We start from the raw sequence: 19,808 nt of genomic DNA on the forward strand, positions 1-19,808 counted from the left end.
TGTGTGTGTGTGTGTGTGTGTGTGTGTGTGTGTGTGTGTGTGTGTGTGTGTGTGTGTGTGTGTGTGTGTGTGTGTGTGTGTGTGTGTGTGTGTGTGTGTGTGTGTGTGTGTGTGTGTGTGTGTGTGTGTGTGTGTGTGTGTGTGTGTGTGTGTTGGCTGCAGGAGCCTGAGGCCTGGACGTCACCTGGAGGAGGACGACATTGTGCCTGAACTGGCTCACATCCATCCCAGAGAGAGGCCGGACTGGGAGGAGACCATCAGTGCCATGGTGAGACTCACTACCAAACACGATGGTGATCCTGAGTTCACCACACCGATGTATTCTGGGAGTCACCTTCCTCACCTCATGATATGGGTATCAGGGTGTCAGATGACAAAAGTGTGACTTGTGCTTTGCTTGCCAGCCAGTATGTGGCACCTGAGCTGGGTTGAAAATCGGTCCTTGAAGCTCCCCGGCTCTTCCCCGAGGACCTTGACCTAAAGGGGGCGGGTCTTTTACAAAAACGATGGACTGGAAGCTTGAAAACGCTGTTGTTTTAACTCCGGACCACGAGCTGGCGCCGAGTTCTGCTAACAGCCATGCATGCATTCGGAGACGATGTAAACGTCCTAGTATCTACTGTATGTAAGAAATTTGTCTTGGTTTATGCAGATGATGATGATGATGATGATGGTGTAGTAAATCTCCACTTGATTGGCGAAGAGTGAAGCATGTAGAGAAACTATTGAAACTTTTCTGTGAATGAATGTTCACCAGATTCACCTGAAAATGTTGTGTGACTTGGCATCTTCCAAAAGACTGACAGCCACAGCAGACCCTCTGTTGGGATGTGCTCATCTCCATAAATGATGAGAAGTGTTTAACTTTCTCTAACGAAGGTAGCGCTGGTCTGTCATCAAACCATGAGGAACTCCATTAGTCAGTGCTAAATACAGACCTTATGTTTATGTATCAAACCCTCTACTTCAGGTAAAGGGAATTCGAAGCTCGAGCGCCAGAACCCTGAACCTTTGACTTCCTTCTGCAGCGGCCATGGAAAAGAGAAATCACTCTGCAGAAACAACCGCGAGCAGAAAACCACGAAACGTCCGTGCTTCAGTTCCTCAGGTTAAAACTCCAAGTTTAGTTTGTATTGTGGGAGTTGGCCTGTGAAGAACGCCCCCCCACAGTCCAAACACAAGTGATTTAATTCGATCTTCTGCTCTCCACCTTCGCTGTAAGCTCCACTACAGACGATCCATATCCACTCACTTTAATCCAGTGGACACAGAAAGCAGCGAACACTAAAGGCGTGAGGAGCTGCTCGTTTCTGGTGCATCAATATTTCGCGTGATTGCAGTTTGATTCCTTCATTAAATCGTGTTCGATGTTTTTATAACTGCAGAAGAGTCGAAACCCTCCAGGAGAAGAAGTTAAAGGTGGAACTTTTTCAAAGGGTAACACAAAGGATTAAAATAGATCTATATTATTCACCATTATTATTGAGAATAAAATGAATGACATTGGGTTTGAACAAAATTAAAACCTTTGTCTTGTCACACCTCGGGGTGCTGGATGGCTGCAGAGGAAGCAGCAGCAGGAAACATCTGGGGCTGATCTGTGATTCCTTTTAATGTTTTAGGAGAAATCTGTAAAGTTCTCCTATTCTCCTGTTCTCCTCCTCCTCCTGTTCTCCTCCTCCTCCTGGTCTGGTCGGTCCAGAAACCTTCAGTATTCTAAGTTTCTAGCTCCTCCTTGATTTTCCTCATTTGAATATTGGCTCATAGGAGCTACATTCAGAATCTGCTGTGTCTGTGTGAGCTGGACTGGCTCCGCCCACACATGCCCATCTTGGGAAGAGGAGGAAGTATTTCCTCTCATGGTGCCATGTGCCAGAGCAGAGCTGCCTAATTGTGGGAGGAGTCAAAGGGAGGGCCTACCTTGGTTGGGATTGGCTATACCCCCGATGACACTGTATAGGGTTTGAGTTCTGATTGGCTGGTTGGAGCAACACACTTTTTAAAACCTGAAACAAGCCAGGGAGAGAGAGGACAGACTGTCTTCACTTCTGGGACATCAGTCCAGGTATGGGGACGAGTAGTACTGCTGGAGAACCTTTAGGAAGGGAATTTTACATAATATCACCCCTTTAAGTGAATTTATTCCAATGTAAGCATACGAATTAAAGTGATGTACAAAATGTTAAACGTAACAGTTCAGGCAGTTGCAGACTTGATATGAAGACTCACCAGTTATTTAGAATTAAAGCATCCGATCAATACGATCCTACAATGTGAAGAAAACCGTTACTCCTGCAGGTGAACTGTGTGAGAGTCGAGGAGGCCGACGTGATTCCAGCTCTGAATGAAAGGTCAGTGTGTAAAACAGCTTCTCCGTGTTTGCTGGGTGGAAAGTAATTTTAGTGAAACCCTGAAGTGCAACATGAGGAATGAGGCCAGCTGTGTGAACACGCGTTTCCCAGCACGCCTCGGTGTTGTTGTGCTCATCGTGTCGGACATTTGTCAGGTCATCGCGAGCCGCCGGACGCCTTTCCTCTGTCTGCCTTCCAAAACGCTGCTGTCGTAACACGGTCGCACCCCCGGTGACGAACGCGCTCACGACGCTCGGCGTCCTGAAGCCGCCACACTTCCCAACTCCGAACACATGCGATCAGCATCTGTCGTCTGTTTACTTCCACTCCAGAGCTCATTCATTAGTGTGTGTGTGTGTGTGTGTGTGTGTGTGTGTGTGTGTGTGTGTGTGTGTGTGTGTGTGTGTGTGTGTGTGTGTGTGTGTGTGTGTGTGTGTGTGTGTGTGTGTGTGTGTGTGTGTGTGTGTGTGTGTGTGTGTGTGTGTGTGTGTGTGTGTGTGTGTGTGTGTGTGTGTGTGTGTGTGTGTGACTGGCCTTGCTTCTTGCATCAACAGCACGGTGAAAATGAGGCCGTCTCCATGGTAACCTGCCGAGCCACCCGTGGTCGGCGCGTGGTTGGAGCTCCATCGCCAGTGTTCGCAGAGAGAGAGAGAGAGAGGAAAAAAGAGAGAGAGAGAGAGAGAGAGAGATTCCACCAGGCTGATGAATATTGATTGCGGAGGCGGGGCTTTAAATACTGCATATCTGCTATTCTTTGTTTAATAATTGATGGCGGAGGGACGGCGTGCTGAAGCGTCGTGCATTATGCAGGCCTCCGGTGGTTCCAGGAGGTGATGAGGAAACTGTCACAGCGACGCCCTGTTGCACCGTGGGAGATGGTGCCGGCGAGCGCACCAACATCTCGCTTCTTAACGCAGCTTTTATCACACATTTATAATGAAGACATTTCTGCTGCAGCCACGTGATTGGCTGGTTTCGACACCTGTAGGACAGGTACGGTGGAGAGCAGGCGAGGGTCGTTCACCTGGTCGTTTCCTGCTTCAATGTTGAATCCAGATTTTTTTTTTTGTCCTCATTTAAACAACATTATTGGAACAATAATTAAAAATGCATTTACACACATATATACATATATATATATCTCATCTATAATATCATTCAATAGTCCAAGACATTTCTATGACATTGATCTTTCAGCTATTGCTCCCTTTCATTTTCATATATTTTCTAATCAAGTATATTTATTTGTGAACGATAAAGAAACAAACACAAGCAAAGTGTTGGTTTCACGGTGTTCATCGCTCCAGCGGCGTGACGACTTCAAAGTTCCTGTTTACTCCATGAAACACTGAGCGCCATGGTGGAAGCAGCTAATTGCCCGGATCACTGCTGCAGACGTTGATGCTGCCTCTGATATGAAGCCACCAGATCGTTGGGTTCGTCCCTGCAGAGCAGCTCACGTTGACCCCGTCCACCTCCAACGGACGTGTTGAGCATCAGAACTGGAACAAAGTGTCCCGGGCTCGTCGATCACGTTGTCTCTGGCCGTGCGCACGTGCATTGATTACCTGGGAGACACGTGGCACCGGGGATGCATTGTGGGAGGCGGCTCAGCATCCTGGATCAACAGGCGTAGATTTTATATATATATATATATATATATATATATATATATATGTGTGTGTGTGTATATTGTATAGTACATATAGTACTATACATTAGTATACATCCATATAGTACATGGAGTATTGAGTGGAATGTGCAACTTCCCTTCACCATAAAATCATTTCCCCGTGTTTTTAAATTTGTTTTTTATGGGCTTTTTAATTATTAACAATCTAAACTCAATTCTGCAAATCAATGAGTGGACTTACATGTTTTACACATAAAACATTTATTAAATGTTTTGTCTGCCTCTAGAACAAATGTTGGAGTGTAAATATGAAATGGGATTTTTTTTCCCGTTTGTAGTAAATCAGCATTAAGTCACTGAAGGGAATTATTCCAGACGTGACTACAACATGCAGAAAGTCTTAAAAGTCAGACCTCATGTGTGCCGCGTATGGAAACAGTATTTTCTTTAAACCAGCAGCTCCTGGATTTACTCACTTTTATTTATTCTTTGCTTTAAATTTGCCACAGATTGATTTTGCATCTCTTCTTCTCCCTTCGCCGTCATTTCGCTTGTTATGTTTTTCCATGTGGCTTCCGACAATTTCACTTGTCGAAATGAAGAAAGTCCTCGGTGAATACAGGCGCTGATTAAAATCTGCTGTGGTTAACTGGATGGGCGGCACTCTGCCGACGCTGTGCCGTCCACATCTGCTGCTCATTCTCGGCCTGATTGAGGCTTAATAAAGGACGTTAGCAGCTCTCTTAAGGAGCGCCGGGTTGCTGCGTGAAGCCCTCTGCTTGTATCCGAGTATCGCACAGTGTTGATTGAGCCTGGGAGCTTCGGTGCTCGCGTGAGATGAGTAACGACGATCAGTCGAGGTAAAAGCATTTTAAAGGCAGATGAGACTCGATGGGCGCGTTGGAAACAAGCGTGAGATCTCGAGAATAGAAACTCGGATCTTCCTGAACGCTGAAGACGGGTCAGATAAACAATCACTTCCTGTTGGTGGGGAGTTCATCGCAGGGTTAACACACAGGAGGCTTTACCTCGCTGCATGGAACTAGTGGTAAAAATGTATTAATTATTCGTGTGTATTTCGGATCATGGTGTGTCGTATTAGATGCTCTCCTACAAAATATACTATCAACCAATCAACATGGCTGTTGACCCTGGAGCAGGCCTCCTCTGCACGCAGCTGTCATGAGAATGTTTCTGTGTTTCTGTCACTGAATGTGACAAAACACCGTAAACTGACCCGCGTTTTAGCTCTGGGGCGAAATGAGCAAACAAACAATATTTGAAATCGGCTTCAACGGCCAAAAAGAGGCTGAAACGTTAATAAACTCAGCGCGCTGAGCAGCTGAGACGTCACTGATGCTGAACTGTAAATGACTCTGCGCCGCAGGAACCTCCAGCAAGGATTCCGACAAGGAGCTTTAATCCTGCTTAAGGAGCTGCTGCTCATCAATACAGTACTGTTATCTACTGAAGTCTGTCTATGCTTTACATTATTCAATTAAACTTTATTTACATAGCACCAAATTCAACAGTCATTTCTCACTGAGAAAACCCAACAGCTCCACATGAGGAAACCTAAGCCACTGTGGAAAGAGAAAACTCTGCAGAACCAGACTCAGGTGGAGACTTCCTGGTATTCCGGTTGGGGTGAAAGAGAAGAGGAGGACAGACAGACGAGACAGAGATTCACTCGCTGCAGGCGGATCAGGGCAGGAGGCTTCAGATTCTGCCGAGAGAGAGAGAATATGTGGGAAAGTGACGGTTGTGTACGGTGGAGCAAAGCGGTCTCACCACGGAGAGTCTGGTTAAAACGCAGGTGGGGTTGTGAACGACGCAGGTTTATGACATCATTACGTAACAGTAGTCTCGGTCCTCTCTGGACCAACGCGGAAGAAAAACGAGTTAACGAAACATCCATTGTGCACAAAGTGTAATATGTAAACAACAGAGGATTCATACGGCAGATGAGATTTTTAAATATTAGGGGATTGTTGTGTAAATCACTGCCCAATCAGAAGAAGGCTGCGTTTTGCTCCTTATCGGACCCGTTCTGTACCTGGTACCCCAACGGAAGGGTGATGAAGAATGGTAACGTTTGGTTACGGTACCTTCGGTACCATCCACAACCCTTGCCTGTGGAATTGCAGGAGAACCCGTCCCGTACCTTAACGTACTCAACCGGCAGATACCGCGGCGTGGAAACGAGGCTGTAAGAGATGTTAGAGACACATGAGAGTGAGAAAGGAAGGAAGCTCGGTGTCACTCCTCCAGCAGCTTCACTAGAACATGTTCCTTGGTGGCCTGAAGCAGCTCCAACTGTAAGAAGTCACGTTCATCCTCTCACACAACAAATTCTGTTCTGAGGTTCTCGTTCTCCATCAGGCTCCTCCGTCTCGTCCAGCGACACGTTCACTCACAAACAGATGAGATGCTGCTCGGTCACTTGACGGCATGAAAGTGTGACGCTGAAGCTTCATGAAGTTTGTGCAGATGTTTGATGAGGAGGTCCGATCCCTCACAGCTGCACAGTGCAACATGTTGCTGGAACCTCCAGGAAGAAGAGCCTGAGCACAAACTCTGAGCGTGTTGAGCAGGCTGGACCGTTTCCTCAGGAGCTGAGCGGCGAGACGCTGCTGCGGTCAGGAGCTGAGCGGCGAGACGCTGCTGCAGCCAGGTGTCTCGCCGTCAGGCAGAGCGACCAGAGCTGAAATGAAGATGAAAGTGTAAAGCTCTCATGTTTTTGTTTGTGGTTTTACAGGCGAGGAGCGCCGAGATCCCCGAGCTGAGGACGGAGCCTCTCATGCGCTCATGCAGCAGCAGCACGGCCAGCATGAAGGTCAAGAATGTCAAAAAGTAAGAACACACACACACACACACACTCCAGTCGGCTCCTCGCTCTTCATCTTCTCTTTATTTGCTGTTAAGAGGCTGTTTACGGCCTCTATTTTCTCCTCTGGTTGCCGAGTCTATTTCTGTTTCTTCCTACGAGTGGCGCACGCTCTGAGGTGTTACCTAAACCCTCTGTGTGTGTGTGTGTGTGTGTGTGTGTGTGTGTGTGTGTGTGTGTGTGTGTGTGTGTGTGTGTGTGTGTGTGTGTGTGTGTGTGTGTGTGTGTGTGTGTGTGTGTGTGTGTGTGTGTGTGTGTGTGTGTGTGTGTGTGTGTGTGTGTGTGTGTGTGTGTGTGTGTGTGTGTGTGTGTGTGTGTGTGTGTGTCCCCCGCAGGCTGTGCTTCACCAAGGGCCACTTCCCCAAACTGGCAGAGTGCGCTCACTTCCACTACGAAAACGTGGACTTTGGCACCATCCAGGTAGGTCCTGAAGCTTCCCTCCGTCGCTCCTCCTCCAGCATGACCACGTGACGCTGTCGTCTCTCTCTGCGCGTCACCGTTAAGGTTTCCTTCAGTTTGCTCAGACGTGACTCACGGTGTTTCCACTTCACGTCTGACTTTAGTTAGAGAGCTTCTCCAAATGTCTGCAGTCTCTGTCATTGTTCATCCACCCTCATCACAACGGATTGTTCACGCTTGAATTTGGAGTATCAGGAGAAAACGGGCGGGACGGGAAGCTGTAAGCGAGGATCTTGTACTGCAAGACTTTCCTCGCCGTCACAGCTGTGGGGCTGTTAATAGAATAATAGAAGCAAACACCGAGGGGTTCTCATGGCCGGTCAGAGAGGCGACGGTCTGACCGCTCTCACAATAACACGCTGCTCTGGACCTGATACACAACCAATGTCAGGCTTTTCTTATTGACTCTCAAGTCTGTTTTAATTAATCTAATCTTTCCTAAACATGAACGACGTTAAATCAGATCTCAGATCTGATTTAATGGACTCAACAGTAAAATGTCAGCAGCTTTCCACTGGATATAGATTATCAAACTGCAACGGTCAAATATCTATTATAATGCAAACACACCAGTTTGATGATTATTTAAGTTTCTGTGTCATAAACAATGAAACTTCAGCCTCAGGAGAACCTTGGAGGAATTTCGGGTCAGAATTTCAACGTTTTTGTAGAAACCGTGAGACTTTTCTCCTAAAGTTCCAGCTTGCAGCAGCTGGTGAGTGTGTGATCGCTGTGTGTGCGTCCTCTAATCTCCCCCGTCAATCTGATAACTCTCACACAGAATTCCTTCGCAGAGCGTGAACTTTAGTGCGACACCTCCAGCTGGAGGATGAACTGATGAGTCAGCAGAGGAGAAGGACTGCTCAGTGTGTTTGACTGGATGTTTGTTCACATCACTGCAGGGTTTCGCTGCTCGTGAGAGACGTTGATTAAAGTGTTGTGGCTGATCAATACGGCCTCGAGGCTGTGATTGGATTCTTTTTTTATTTTAATTCCCGGTGAGTCCTGCAGTCCTTAAAATGGAGGACGGACTGATCTCTGGATCCACTGTTGAAGCAGCACATAGTGCGGGCTGGGACCAGCTCCAGGAAGCCAGTGTGTCAAACAATCCGTGTTTCCTCTTTAAAACAGTAATTCTCCTTCTGTAGAGGCGCCAGCAGGGGGCAGCAGTCAGCCAGGAGGAGGGAAACACTTCCTCCTCCTCAGTACTTCTCTCTCTGGGTTGGGTTGATGTTAACTGATTCAGTATTTGTTCCTCATGTCACTCTGTGTATTTTATCTAAAAACATGTGTGCTTGTTAAATGAAACAAATATATATTATTTATTTGCCTCTGAGTGACGGGACATAAATACTGGATGGTTCTCCAGAGCAGGGCGGCCCAGTTTACCTCCACGTTCTACACGAGGCTCGTAGCGCCACATTATGAAATAATGGTTCAATATGTGAGGATAAACGTTCAACTCATTGTGTAATAACGCCGCATTTTGTAATTACTTGTTACTTACTGCAACAGTTACTACAAAATGTGTCTGTTCCACGTTTTTTGAAGAACATCTAATAATTTGGTGCATTATGTAATAAATGTTAGACTTTATCTGTAGACATGGTTCTATGTTTAATGACAAAACAAATGAAGATTTATCTGGACTAGGATTATACGTCCGTCTTTGCGTTTGCTCGTGTCCTGCCAGCACAGCGACGGGAGAATGAAGCATCTCACTCAGGTTAAGATCACCTGCCGTTGTGGCTGGTAGATTCTTTTTAAAATTACAACCAATCAGTACTTCTACCACACATTTCTACCATTTGTAATAACTGTTAGGATATGTAAGAAGTTATTACAGAATGCGTGGTTATTACATGAGTTGAAAATTTCATTACATTATTGCACATTGCAGCGTTATGCGACGTACGTTCTCTAATACTACTGTCTACTAATGAAACACTCGTCACAAATATATTGGACGTGACAGATCAGCTGAACGTGTTTCATACGATCCAGTGATGTTTTATTCGTGTCCTGAGAGATTAATGAAACCAACTGTACAAAGAAAACACAGCTTCGCTGCTGCTGCGTCATTAAACTGGAATAATGAGGGCAAATAAAAAGTTGGTTTAAAGTAACTAATAAGTACTCAGATTACAGTAATTGAAGTTATGTTTGGGTACAAGTGCTCTTGTAATTTTACTCTTATGCCAATGCTTTTCATATTTCGTGTCCACCTGGCTGCTTTTTATTATAAGTGTTTGAAAAGTTGTTGCCGTAGATAAAAGAAAAAAACAAAATACACAAAAAAAAAAGTAAAAAAAAACATCAGAAATCAGAACAAAAGTGCTTCTCCTGCCTAATCTAAAGATAATCTGCCCAAATTAAAATTAGACTCTTCTAGAAAATGGGAATTCTAGATATATTTAAGTTAATAACAAAAATTTAGACAAAGAAAATATATCAGAATTTGAAGAGTTCTGATTCAGGGTCTGCATTTATCCCCGTTGCTCTGTTGGTTCCAGATCTTTAATATATGAAATGAAATGCCTCTTAAAGACATGTTGTTTAATCTTTAATATACAAGTGATCCTCTCTAAACATCTGTCCTGTCGCTGTTGGTCTCTCAGTATTTTCCTTTGTAATAATTACAGTATGTTTATCTGGATATATTTCTAATAATAAAAAAACTTTAGGCTCCGGTACAATTTGCTTTAAGATACTTTTTTTCCAATGTAACTCTGACCTCCTCCCAGAAGCTTTTAAGTCAAACAGTGAAAAAATGTTCTTATTAATCCGGTGCAGGTCCACTGGCGTAACGTACAGACTACGTACGCACTAACCAATGACGTTTCTTTACTTTTATTGACGTTGTTTTTGTGTGCGATGTTCTTTGAAAGCAGATATTCTATAACGGTCTTGACGATGCGTTAGAGCGGCGGTCGTCTTGGCGAAGGGGAATAATTCTGTTCAGCTTTTATCGTCGTCGGCGCAAATCGTTTTTCTCTCACAGGCGGTATTAAATCCCCGGAATGGCTGCAGGGAAAGAGGCTCCTTCATTACCTCTAAAGGTTCTGCCTTTGTTCACTCACCATCTGAGTTTGGGGAAATTGTCTGAGCCGAGGCGCCGGCGGGCTGCTAATGGCCCACTGTTGTCATGTAGGAAGCCTCACCTGCGCTGTGACACGGAGATGTGTCGGCGCTCTCAGTTGATGTAGAAAGGTAATTGGAGTGATTGAGGCGGCGCAATGTGCCTGTGATCCCGTCTCCTCCCCCCCCGCAGCTGCTGCAGACATGCTGTTTTGTAGTGATTCCAGTTGGGGCGTCCACATGGGACACGGTGTTCGACAGCATGCCGGCCGGGTTGAGACGCACTTAAAGGGGCGTGTGACTGGCGTGTGGGCATGACTGTCACTGTGACGAGCTTCGACGCGCTGATCTCACACTGGAATTCTGGCCCGTCGCTTTGGTTTTAACTTGATTGGTCAGAGGAATTCGTCAGGCTTTGGCTTGAAACATCGTTTGTGCCGCCGGATCACTTAAAAACAGACTTTACATGCGTTCCTGTCATTCTACAAATGAGCATTCATGGAAAGTTTCTGCTGTGTTTATTTATTTATTTATTTATTTGTTTGTTTGTTTTTGACCATATCAGTTAACTTGTTAGCCGACTGAACTAATACTAGAGTAGCTTGGCTCAACTTCCTGTCTCTCTAACTAACATCATATTTGGGTATTTATGCAAACAAAAGACCTATCTCTTAAAGGGGTCACATCATCCAGCTGTTCTCCTCCTCCTCCTGTTCTCTCCCTCTTTCTGTTCACCTCCTCCTCTTCCTCCTCCTGTTCTCCTCCTCCTCCTCCTGTTCTCCTCCTCCTGGTCTGGTCGGTCCAGAAACCTTCAGTATTCTAAGTTTCTAGCTCCTCCTTGATTTTCCTCCATTTGAATATTGGATCATAGGAGCTACATTCAGAATCTGCTGTGTCTGTGTGAGCTGGACTGGCTCCGCCCACACATGCCCATCTTGGGAAGAGGAGGAAGTACTTCCTCTCGTGGTGCCATGTGCCAGAGCAGAGCTGCCTAATTGTGGGAGGAGTCAAAGGGAGGGCCTACCTTGATTGGGATTGGCTAAACCCCCGATGACACTATATAAGGTTTGATTCTGATTGGCTGCTTGGAGCAACACACTTTTTAAAACCTGAGACAAGCCAGGGACAGAGAGGACAGACTGTCTTCACTTCTGGGGATTTTGTATAATATGAGCCTTTTAATCAACATTTCCAGGTGTTGATGAAAGTTTCATGCGAACATCCTGATCTCCAGGGGAAAACATGCAATGTAAGAAAGTAGAGCAGACGCTGAAGTATCGTGATGTGGGTCGAGAGCAGGATGGACAGATCGGAGGGAGGGGTGAGGTTGAGGGGGATAAGTCAGATTCGGGAGGCTGTAGATGGAGCCGGCAGGGTGGAGGTGAAGAAGGTGGAGGTGATGGGTGTGTGAGAAGGTGGAGGTGATCCAGCAGCTGAAAGACGATGAAGAAATCTTGTCATGTTACATTTGACGTAGTGCTGTCAAATTATTAATCCGATTATTCACCGGTTTGCTGTGGATGAAATACCATTAATTTTTAATGAAATATCATTCATTTTTAATCGCTATTAATCCAATTTAATTAACATGAGCAAACAGACTCAAGACCGAAGGGAATTTATCTGCACTTAACATGTTTATTAAACACCTTTAACACGTCATGTTAACAACAAGCATCTCGCTTTTTCCAAACCAACATTTGTCCACATTAATGTTGCCTGTTGCTCATTTTTCAGCAGCGACTCAGACAAACCTACTAGTTGTCTGACCGTTTCTTATGTCCCGCGTTGCAGCAGCTGAGCGCAGTCTCCCACAGCGAGCAGTGGTTGGCGCAGTGCTTTGTGAGCCGGCAGCTCGTCACGAGCTCCAGAAGGAGCCGACCACCTCTCAAAGCGATCTGGATCAACTGCCCATGTGTGCAGAATCCCCCAAATGCTTTTCCAGAGACGTGTTTCGGTCGTTCAGATGGGCTAGTTTTGTTAAAATATATAATAATTTAATGATGATGATGGATTAAAACACGTTATCGTGTATCGACAGCTCAAATTTGATGTTTCAATATTTATTACTAAAAATAATTGATCTTTTTCTGATTTGCTTGTTGTTTGTTGTCCTTGTAATACTGGAGATGTGGTCTGAAAAGACTCCTTACAACACTGCCATCTAGAGGCTGGGAGGGTCTTTGTTTTATATATGTAGACTGAAATATTGAGGCGAATGTTCCGTTTGTGACGGTTTGAATCTGCAGTTATTTATAATTTCCCTCATGTTCCGAGTTTCTGTTACCAGGAACCTGATGTGAGGCTCAGATATGAAATTAACTGTGATTTAGTGATTTCTGTTTGGCTCGTATCTGGGTTTTTTGTTTTGTTTACATGTTACAGTGTTGTGTTCGGGTGGCTGGAGTGTGAATGTGTGTGGGAGCTGTGAATGTGTCTCCAGATTGCCAGAATGTGAGGTTTCTGTTGTGGAGGAAACGGAACACCGGCGGCTCTGAGCAGCTCCTGACAATTTGTCCGCACACTTTCATTCAGGAAACGTACCTCCCATCTTCTTATTAATTGGATTCGCTCCGGGCTGTTTTGCACAACTTGTGCAACGTAGCATAGCGAAACAGCCTTTTAGTTCAGAGTGCACCGATAAAGATCTGCTCTGGACGGGCCCGTATCGATCCTGCCGCTGCCGCACTCTCCCCCAATCTATTGAATGTCAAAACTTGGTAACAAATTAAATTGAATTTGAATAAAGTAGACAGCTCAGTATCGATTAGCAGTGTAAACGCTTGGTGCGTCGGCCAGAAGACGCTCTGTGGAGGACGGCCCAGGTCCCAGCTGAGGTTTGTTCTTCCTGGAGTTGAACCTTCACATCTGTGCAGAGGTGACCTCAGTGAATTGACTCGCGTGCAACACACGCACAAATAGAAAGTGGACACCACACCCACGTCGCTTGTTCACTAGCAGGACTGTCGATGAGGCCAGTGTGCTGAGAAGTGTTGGAGGAACCTGAAGGTTCCAGCCGGGTTTTAACCTCGAGACGAGAACCGCAGGTGAGAATCTGTTCAAGTGAGAATCTGTTAAAACCTGCTTAAAGAAGTTTGTTCCTGGTGCACGAGAGGAAAATCTCTTCTTTGTTCTGTGATAAATCCACCGGAGACAACGAGCAGCAGACAGAAGATAAAGGAGGAGATTTTGTCAGGAGACGATCGGTGGCTGAATAAAACTTCTGTTGTACTGCGATCTCAGCCCTTATTAAAGTTTCAATGGGAACCATATTTGATCATTTCACCATGAAGCAACCAGAAGCAGCTGATTGACGTCGTTTAGCTTCACGTCCACTGAAGACAAGAAATGGATTGAAAACAGGAGTCTGTAGAAAATGTTGAACCGAGTCACGATCTGGAATCCCACCAATGAATAGAGATACTGGCTGAAAACATCCGCAGACTTTCGGTAAACAAGGACAAGTCCAGAGTGAGAATCGGCCTCGGACTGATCTGTCATGCTTCTTTGCTGATTTGTGATTCTCAGTGGGTCAAAGAACCAGAACGTTGTGGCTCATAAGTCCTTCTGGAGTTTTCTGCGTTATAAAGGCCGTCATCCTGTAGCCAGGCTGTATATTGTACGGTATCTTAAACGGTATAGTGTACGTTATACTTTATCGATCGGCGCCGTCTGACTGAGAAAACACGGCGACACATCGGTCACAAAGGAATCTGATGAAGTCTCACGTCACGCCGGCGCCTCCACTACCGTCAGAAAACAATCATCGATCTGAGAATGAAAGGTGACGAGAACAACACGGATCCGTTTAGCCGGAGCGGCGCCTGTCCAGAGGGGGGATCCGTCAGGGAGCCGCTCTGACGTTTGAGCCAATAAAAGTGTCCAGATTCAGGATTTGAACGAGTCCGACAAAGACCAGACGGTTCCCGATGGACGGCCGCCTCAGAGAAAACTGCTGCTCTGTTCTGCCAGAGGTGGTCTGAGGGTGGGCGGAGTCTCCCTGATAACTACTGCGTTATAAAGGGAAGTGGGTAATTACTCAAATTACAATCAGATTAGCTGTGGCGGCTACGCTAACAAGTGATCAATGAGTGAAATCAATGGAACAAACAAAGAAACCATGTCACATCAATGTTTTCATGGACGGTTGGCTCCGGAGGACTTCATCAGCAACGTGACGTCACCACTCGCCAAAACAAAACAGCCTCAAAAGGAAACGGGACAAAGGGACATTGAAGCGGTTGTCTAATAATATAAATCTACAATATTGTACAAATGAAAAAAAGAAACGTATAAAACTAACCCGTGAAAGAAAAACAATCAATTTCAGTGTAAAGCAGAGGTGTCACACACATTTTACTTCAGGGGCCACATACAGTCCAGTTTCATCTTGAGAGGGTCAGACCTATAAAATATTAATTTAACCTTTAAATATACTTGAAATGTTTTATTTATTGCAGCGCACAGTGTATGTGATTAAACTGTCTATAATTCTGCAAGAGCAAACAATTGGTACTGAAAATGACTTCAAGCTCAACTTAAAGTTAATTTTAATGAAACATTCTGCTGCAAAAGAGTGAAATGTAAAAAAACTAACTTTTATGAATCCAATATAACCTCCTTGCTCGGTGGTTTGACCGGATTGGAACCTTTAGCGGCTGGTTTTGGTCCACGGGCCTCATGTTTGACTCCCCTGGTGAGAAGCGCTCACTAACACTTTTAGACATTTTGTTGGGAGTATAAAACATTTTCAGTCATTTGCATCATTATTTCAGATGTAGAAAAGACAGTTTATGAGTCAGGAGAATAAAATTGTATGAAAAATGACCAAAAACAACAAAGTGAACAAACGGTTGCTCCTCTGATTCTGGAGGAACCCGCAGACGAGGGGTCACAGCTGGGGAAACGGGAAAACTGGGAGAGCTCCGTTATTCGGGAGAAGTTACCAAAAGTCATATTGCATCTTCACCTGATGAATTGTGGAGCCCTGATAGACGCAGACACAAATCTGGATTATTCATTATGTCTTTCCATCCTATACTCCCCTGAATCCCACCGCGCTGCACCAGTGTGTTATTACTTCTATAAAGCACCAGAAATATGTTTCAGCATGTTAGAATCAACAAATTATTTGTTTGGATGAAGTAGTGAAGCTCCCAAATATGGTAAAATAAGGAAAACGCAGCTGGTGAAATTGAGGTTTTGCTGTATTTCAGTAGTATTCGGGGTTGAAGCTGACGTCTTGGTTCATGGAGCCACAAAGTTTGATAGCAAAGTTGTTGGTTGACTGGAATCCGTCTGTTTATTGTCTGAAAGTTGCTGGAGGGTGAATATTTATGAGACGATGGAACCGCTGTGTTTGGCACGGAAAGGAAACCGAAGTGCTTGGCTGAGTGTGAACTCTGCTGGACTGGCTGCCCACATGCGGTTTATATTGAGTTGCAGTTTGTTGCTGGAAAGAAAATCCTGTTTGCCTCAACCTGCATGTGCATCGAATCAAGGAGCCGCTGTTCAGTGTAAACTCACTGAAACAGATTCGCCTGAACTTGAGGCGCAGAGTCGCACCGGTTCAGAGATCCTGGGTTATTTCATTCGGGGCAGAAGGAGCAGATTTGAGTTGAAAAAGATTGAATAAGGAAAATAAACTATTGCAGAATTTCCCTTGCGAAGTATTTTAATTGGCTCCAAATCCTCGAATCAGAGAAGAATATTTTGGCTGAATTCAGCTTCAACTGACCTTCAGGGTTTGACACAAATACTTCATTTTCAGGAATCTGTGCTTCAGTACTTGTTCTGCTGATATTGTCCTTTTGTCTGGCTCTGTGGCTCCCACTAGTGGTGAACAGGTGCATTGCAGTTAACCCGGGCCTGATACATGGACAACGAAACAAAAAGGATTAATATTTCTGTACTGATCAGCCAAACAAAAAAAAAACACTCTTGACTCTTGACATGCCGTCGTGAGTAAAAGTGCAGAATTGAGTCTTTACTATGCAAATTCATCAGATGTGTGAATTGGTAATAAATGCAGTGAATGATGGGGGGGGGGGGGGGGTCTGACAATCAGAACAATCAGTTAGAGATCAGCAGCTGTGGAGGAGGGTGGAGGGGTGACGGGGTTTCCCCACGGCTATGCAGGGGGTGATTTCTGAATGCGAGCAGCCACGCGTGTGATGAAGACCGACGGCCTCGTCAGGCCTCCTTCAGGCCCGGCCGGCCTGAGGTGAGACGTACAGATGCTTTAGAGGCCGAGGGGGGGCAGCTGTGCTTGTCGTCTCCTCTACTCTCATTCATTCACCTTCCTCTCCCTCCATCACCACACAATGTGTTCCCACTGTCCACTCACAAAGCACCAGGAGATGAATTCCCTCCCCCAGCGGGAGCCGATCAATCAGCCGCAGCACCACAGTTCTTTTAAAGGCGCAGAGCAACAATCGGCTGTCTTCCCTCCTGTTGTAGCCGAGATCTGCCCGATCAGGCCCGTGTGTTTGTCTGCAGAGCGATGATGTCAGACCCTCCATCACATGTTCATTCGGAGGGTCTCTGCGCTCCGCTCACAGCCGAGGGTGATGTAACGGCTCCACTCATTCCGCCCTTGTTAGAGAAAACAAAAGAGCAGCCAGAGCCGCCTCCCAACACACAACCATGCACATGTTGGTGGAGCTCCACTCATTATTATTGACAGAACACATTCTCCTGGGCACTCACAGCTCAGAACGGCTCGCTCAACATCATCTGACGGAATAACTGGAGCCCTAAAACCGCTTTCAATCTGTTAAAGATATTGTTAAACAGTGTTTTGGCTTCACACACACACACACACACACACACACACACACACACACACACACACACACACACACACACACACACACACACACACACACACACACACACGCACACACATTATTAAAGGCTCCCAAAAGCAGCCGTGTGAACAAAGTGTTGAAGATTTAGACTTTCTCTTCCTTCCAGGAACATCCTGCCCCAATCAAAAGACAGTCAGACCTTTGGTGAGGCTGGTGTCAAATTACAAGCACTTGCTGCTGTGCGTTCAAGTCCAAAGTCCAGTTCAAAATATATTTTCTTTTTTTTTATCATATATATTCTTTATTTTGTTGTTCACATAAAGGTTTTTCATTCGAGTTCTTTACACTAAATACATTTTTTTTCTCACTAAATTTCTTCTTTTTGTTTGAACCTCATTCGTTCTTCGTTTACTCCAACCTCCTACTTAAATCCATGTGCGTCTTGCAATAAGAGTGTCCTTCAATCTTTTAATCATTTAAGGAAAATAAACATTGTTCAACTGGGAGTTATAAAAAGTTTAGTCGAGTGCCAGAAAATGAAGGAAAAAAACTAAATGAGCATAATAGGCCTTTTAAACGATGTTTCGTTTATGGTCAGACGGTTTATCCCTTTAAATTTCTCCAGAATTCAGCTGGACAAATAAAAAAAAGTCTTGACGGTTTTACCAGGAGACGAATCTGCAGCTGAGGTCAGCAGGTAAAACTCCAGATTGTGTGCTCTCATGGTGGAAACACGTCCTGGAGAACGCTGAAGCTCTGGATGCAGATGAGCGTTGGACTCCGGAGTCGTACCGGTCTGGTCGGGGGGGGGGGGGTTGGGGTTTGGGGGGGGCTGAGCTGGCCGCCGGAGGAACCGCTGCCCTCCCACAGCGCTGAAGGCCTGTTTGGAACGCCTCCGGACCCCCTCAGCCTCTTGGAGTAAAGCCCTGATGGGCGGAAACTAAACGGCATATTTCTCCTCGGGGGTCCGATGTTGGCGAGTCCAGCGAGGAAGACGAGCTGGTGTGTGTCCTGGATTAACAGGATACAAGATTGACATCACACACACACACACACACACACACACACACACACACACACACACACACCCTAAAGCCCATTAAAGGGCCCCAGCAGCTGAGATCAGATTGTGACTTTCTGCAACTGAACACACACACACACACACACACACACACACACACACACACACACACACACACACACACACACACTCCACTGTAAGCAAATCGTTCTTCTAATGGGATTTGTTTTGTGAACCTGCTCCAAGCCATGATCTCATCCCCGGCCAGCAATCGCTGCAGCGTCTCTGTTTAAATCCCATCGGACTCCTCGGGCCTGTAGCCGATCCATTTTTATAGCTTTAGTAATGATTTTTAGTTTCAGCCCCTTCACACTTCTCCCCTCTTCTATGATGTTCTGGAGCAAGCGTCCCCCTGTGCTCCGGACCCCCTCTGGTTCTGAAGATCTGCTCGCAGGAACAGAAATACCACAGCATGAAAAATCCCTCTCGTGGGAGACCAGCCTTGGGTTTTTTTATTTTTTAATCTCACCACTGTTGGCTCCATTTCTACTTATAAATATCATGCTGCACATTTCTCCTCCAGAAGTGCAGCGAGCATTAACCATCCAGTATTTGCTAACATTCACCACTGGCGATGAGTTCAAGAAGTGAACCCAACAATCCCCAGCAGAGGAACGTTTTCCAGAACCAGACTGAGACAAAGTGCATCAGCAAGATGGCGTGAAGGAATAGGAACAGGGTCGAGAACAACAGTCAAATTATATCACTTGACTAAAGCCCAAAATATGTTTCCTTTATCTACGTCATGAGTCCCTCATGTTGTTAACCATAAGATCCAGTAGGGGGCAGTGCACGTTGTTGCTCTTGTGGTCGTTTCTAATCCAAACGTCCATTAAACGGCTTCAAAACTGCTAAAACAATCATTTGTATCTGGACCTGGAGTAGGATTTAAATATGTTTTCAGCTTTGCTCGTGAAGACGTTGATAAAGTGTTGACGCATCTTATCTGAAGATTCTTCCTGACGTCCCGCCGAGGTCAGCCACATCTCTGAGGACAGACTCTGTGAATGTGTGTGTGGATCCTAAAAGAGATTCGACAGTCTTGTCGTCTTTCAAGTTGCCTTCTTTCGCTAGTCGCACGTGAGCGACACAGCACAACACTGCCCCTACAGGTCATCAGTGTCGTTACATTGCTTCACGCCCTTAAGCTCTGTGGAAATGAACCGAATTACAAAGAATGAACGCAGAAGATGGACAGAAGGCCCCGTCTGTGTTCTGGGGAGAACCGATACGTGCTCAAGGTGTTTTCACTCAGTGTAAGCTCTCCTTGTTTCAGCTCTTCATAGGAAGGGTTTTCAGTCACTGCTGGACCGGACGGCAGCAGCTGTCGGCTTTTAGAACTCGATGTTTCAGTCGGGCTTTGCTCCGTAGGACGGTTTGAGTCGGTGTTTGCACTTTGGCTGCATGCTTTCTAAAAGCGAATGACTCATGATTATTGAACGCAGAGCAGAAATAATAAGTGACAAATGCTGGAGAAACAGTTTTATTAGGAAGTTGAAAACCCCTGCGA

The 19,808-nt window shown here is 45.5% G+C and overlaps 1 protein-coding gene across 2 annotated transcripts in view; it reads left to right on the top strand.

Moving 5' to 3' along the window:
* Positions 1-19,808, top strand: part of arhgap32b (Rho GTPase activating protein 32b) — a 110,899-nt gene that overhangs the window by 45,266 nt on the left and 45,825 nt on the right. For both annotated transcript variants that reach the window (XM_080483045.1, XM_080483046.1), the window contains exons 3-5: positions 163-268; positions 6,743-6,837; positions 7,207-7,291. In XM_080483045.1, coding sequence (XP_080339171.1) covers positions 163-268; positions 6,743-6,837; positions 7,207-7,291 — 286 coding nt within the window. The remainder of the gene's footprint in view (positions 1-162; positions 269-6,742; positions 6,838-7,206; positions 7,292-19,808) is intronic.

The sequence above is a fragment of the Lipophrys pholis genome (genome assembly GCF_963383615.2).
Source record: "Lipophrys pholis genome assembly, chromosome: 16".
In the NCBI taxonomy this organism is placed as follows: domain Eukaryota; kingdom Metazoa; phylum Chordata; class Actinopteri; order Blenniiformes; family Blenniidae; genus Lipophrys; species Lipophrys pholis.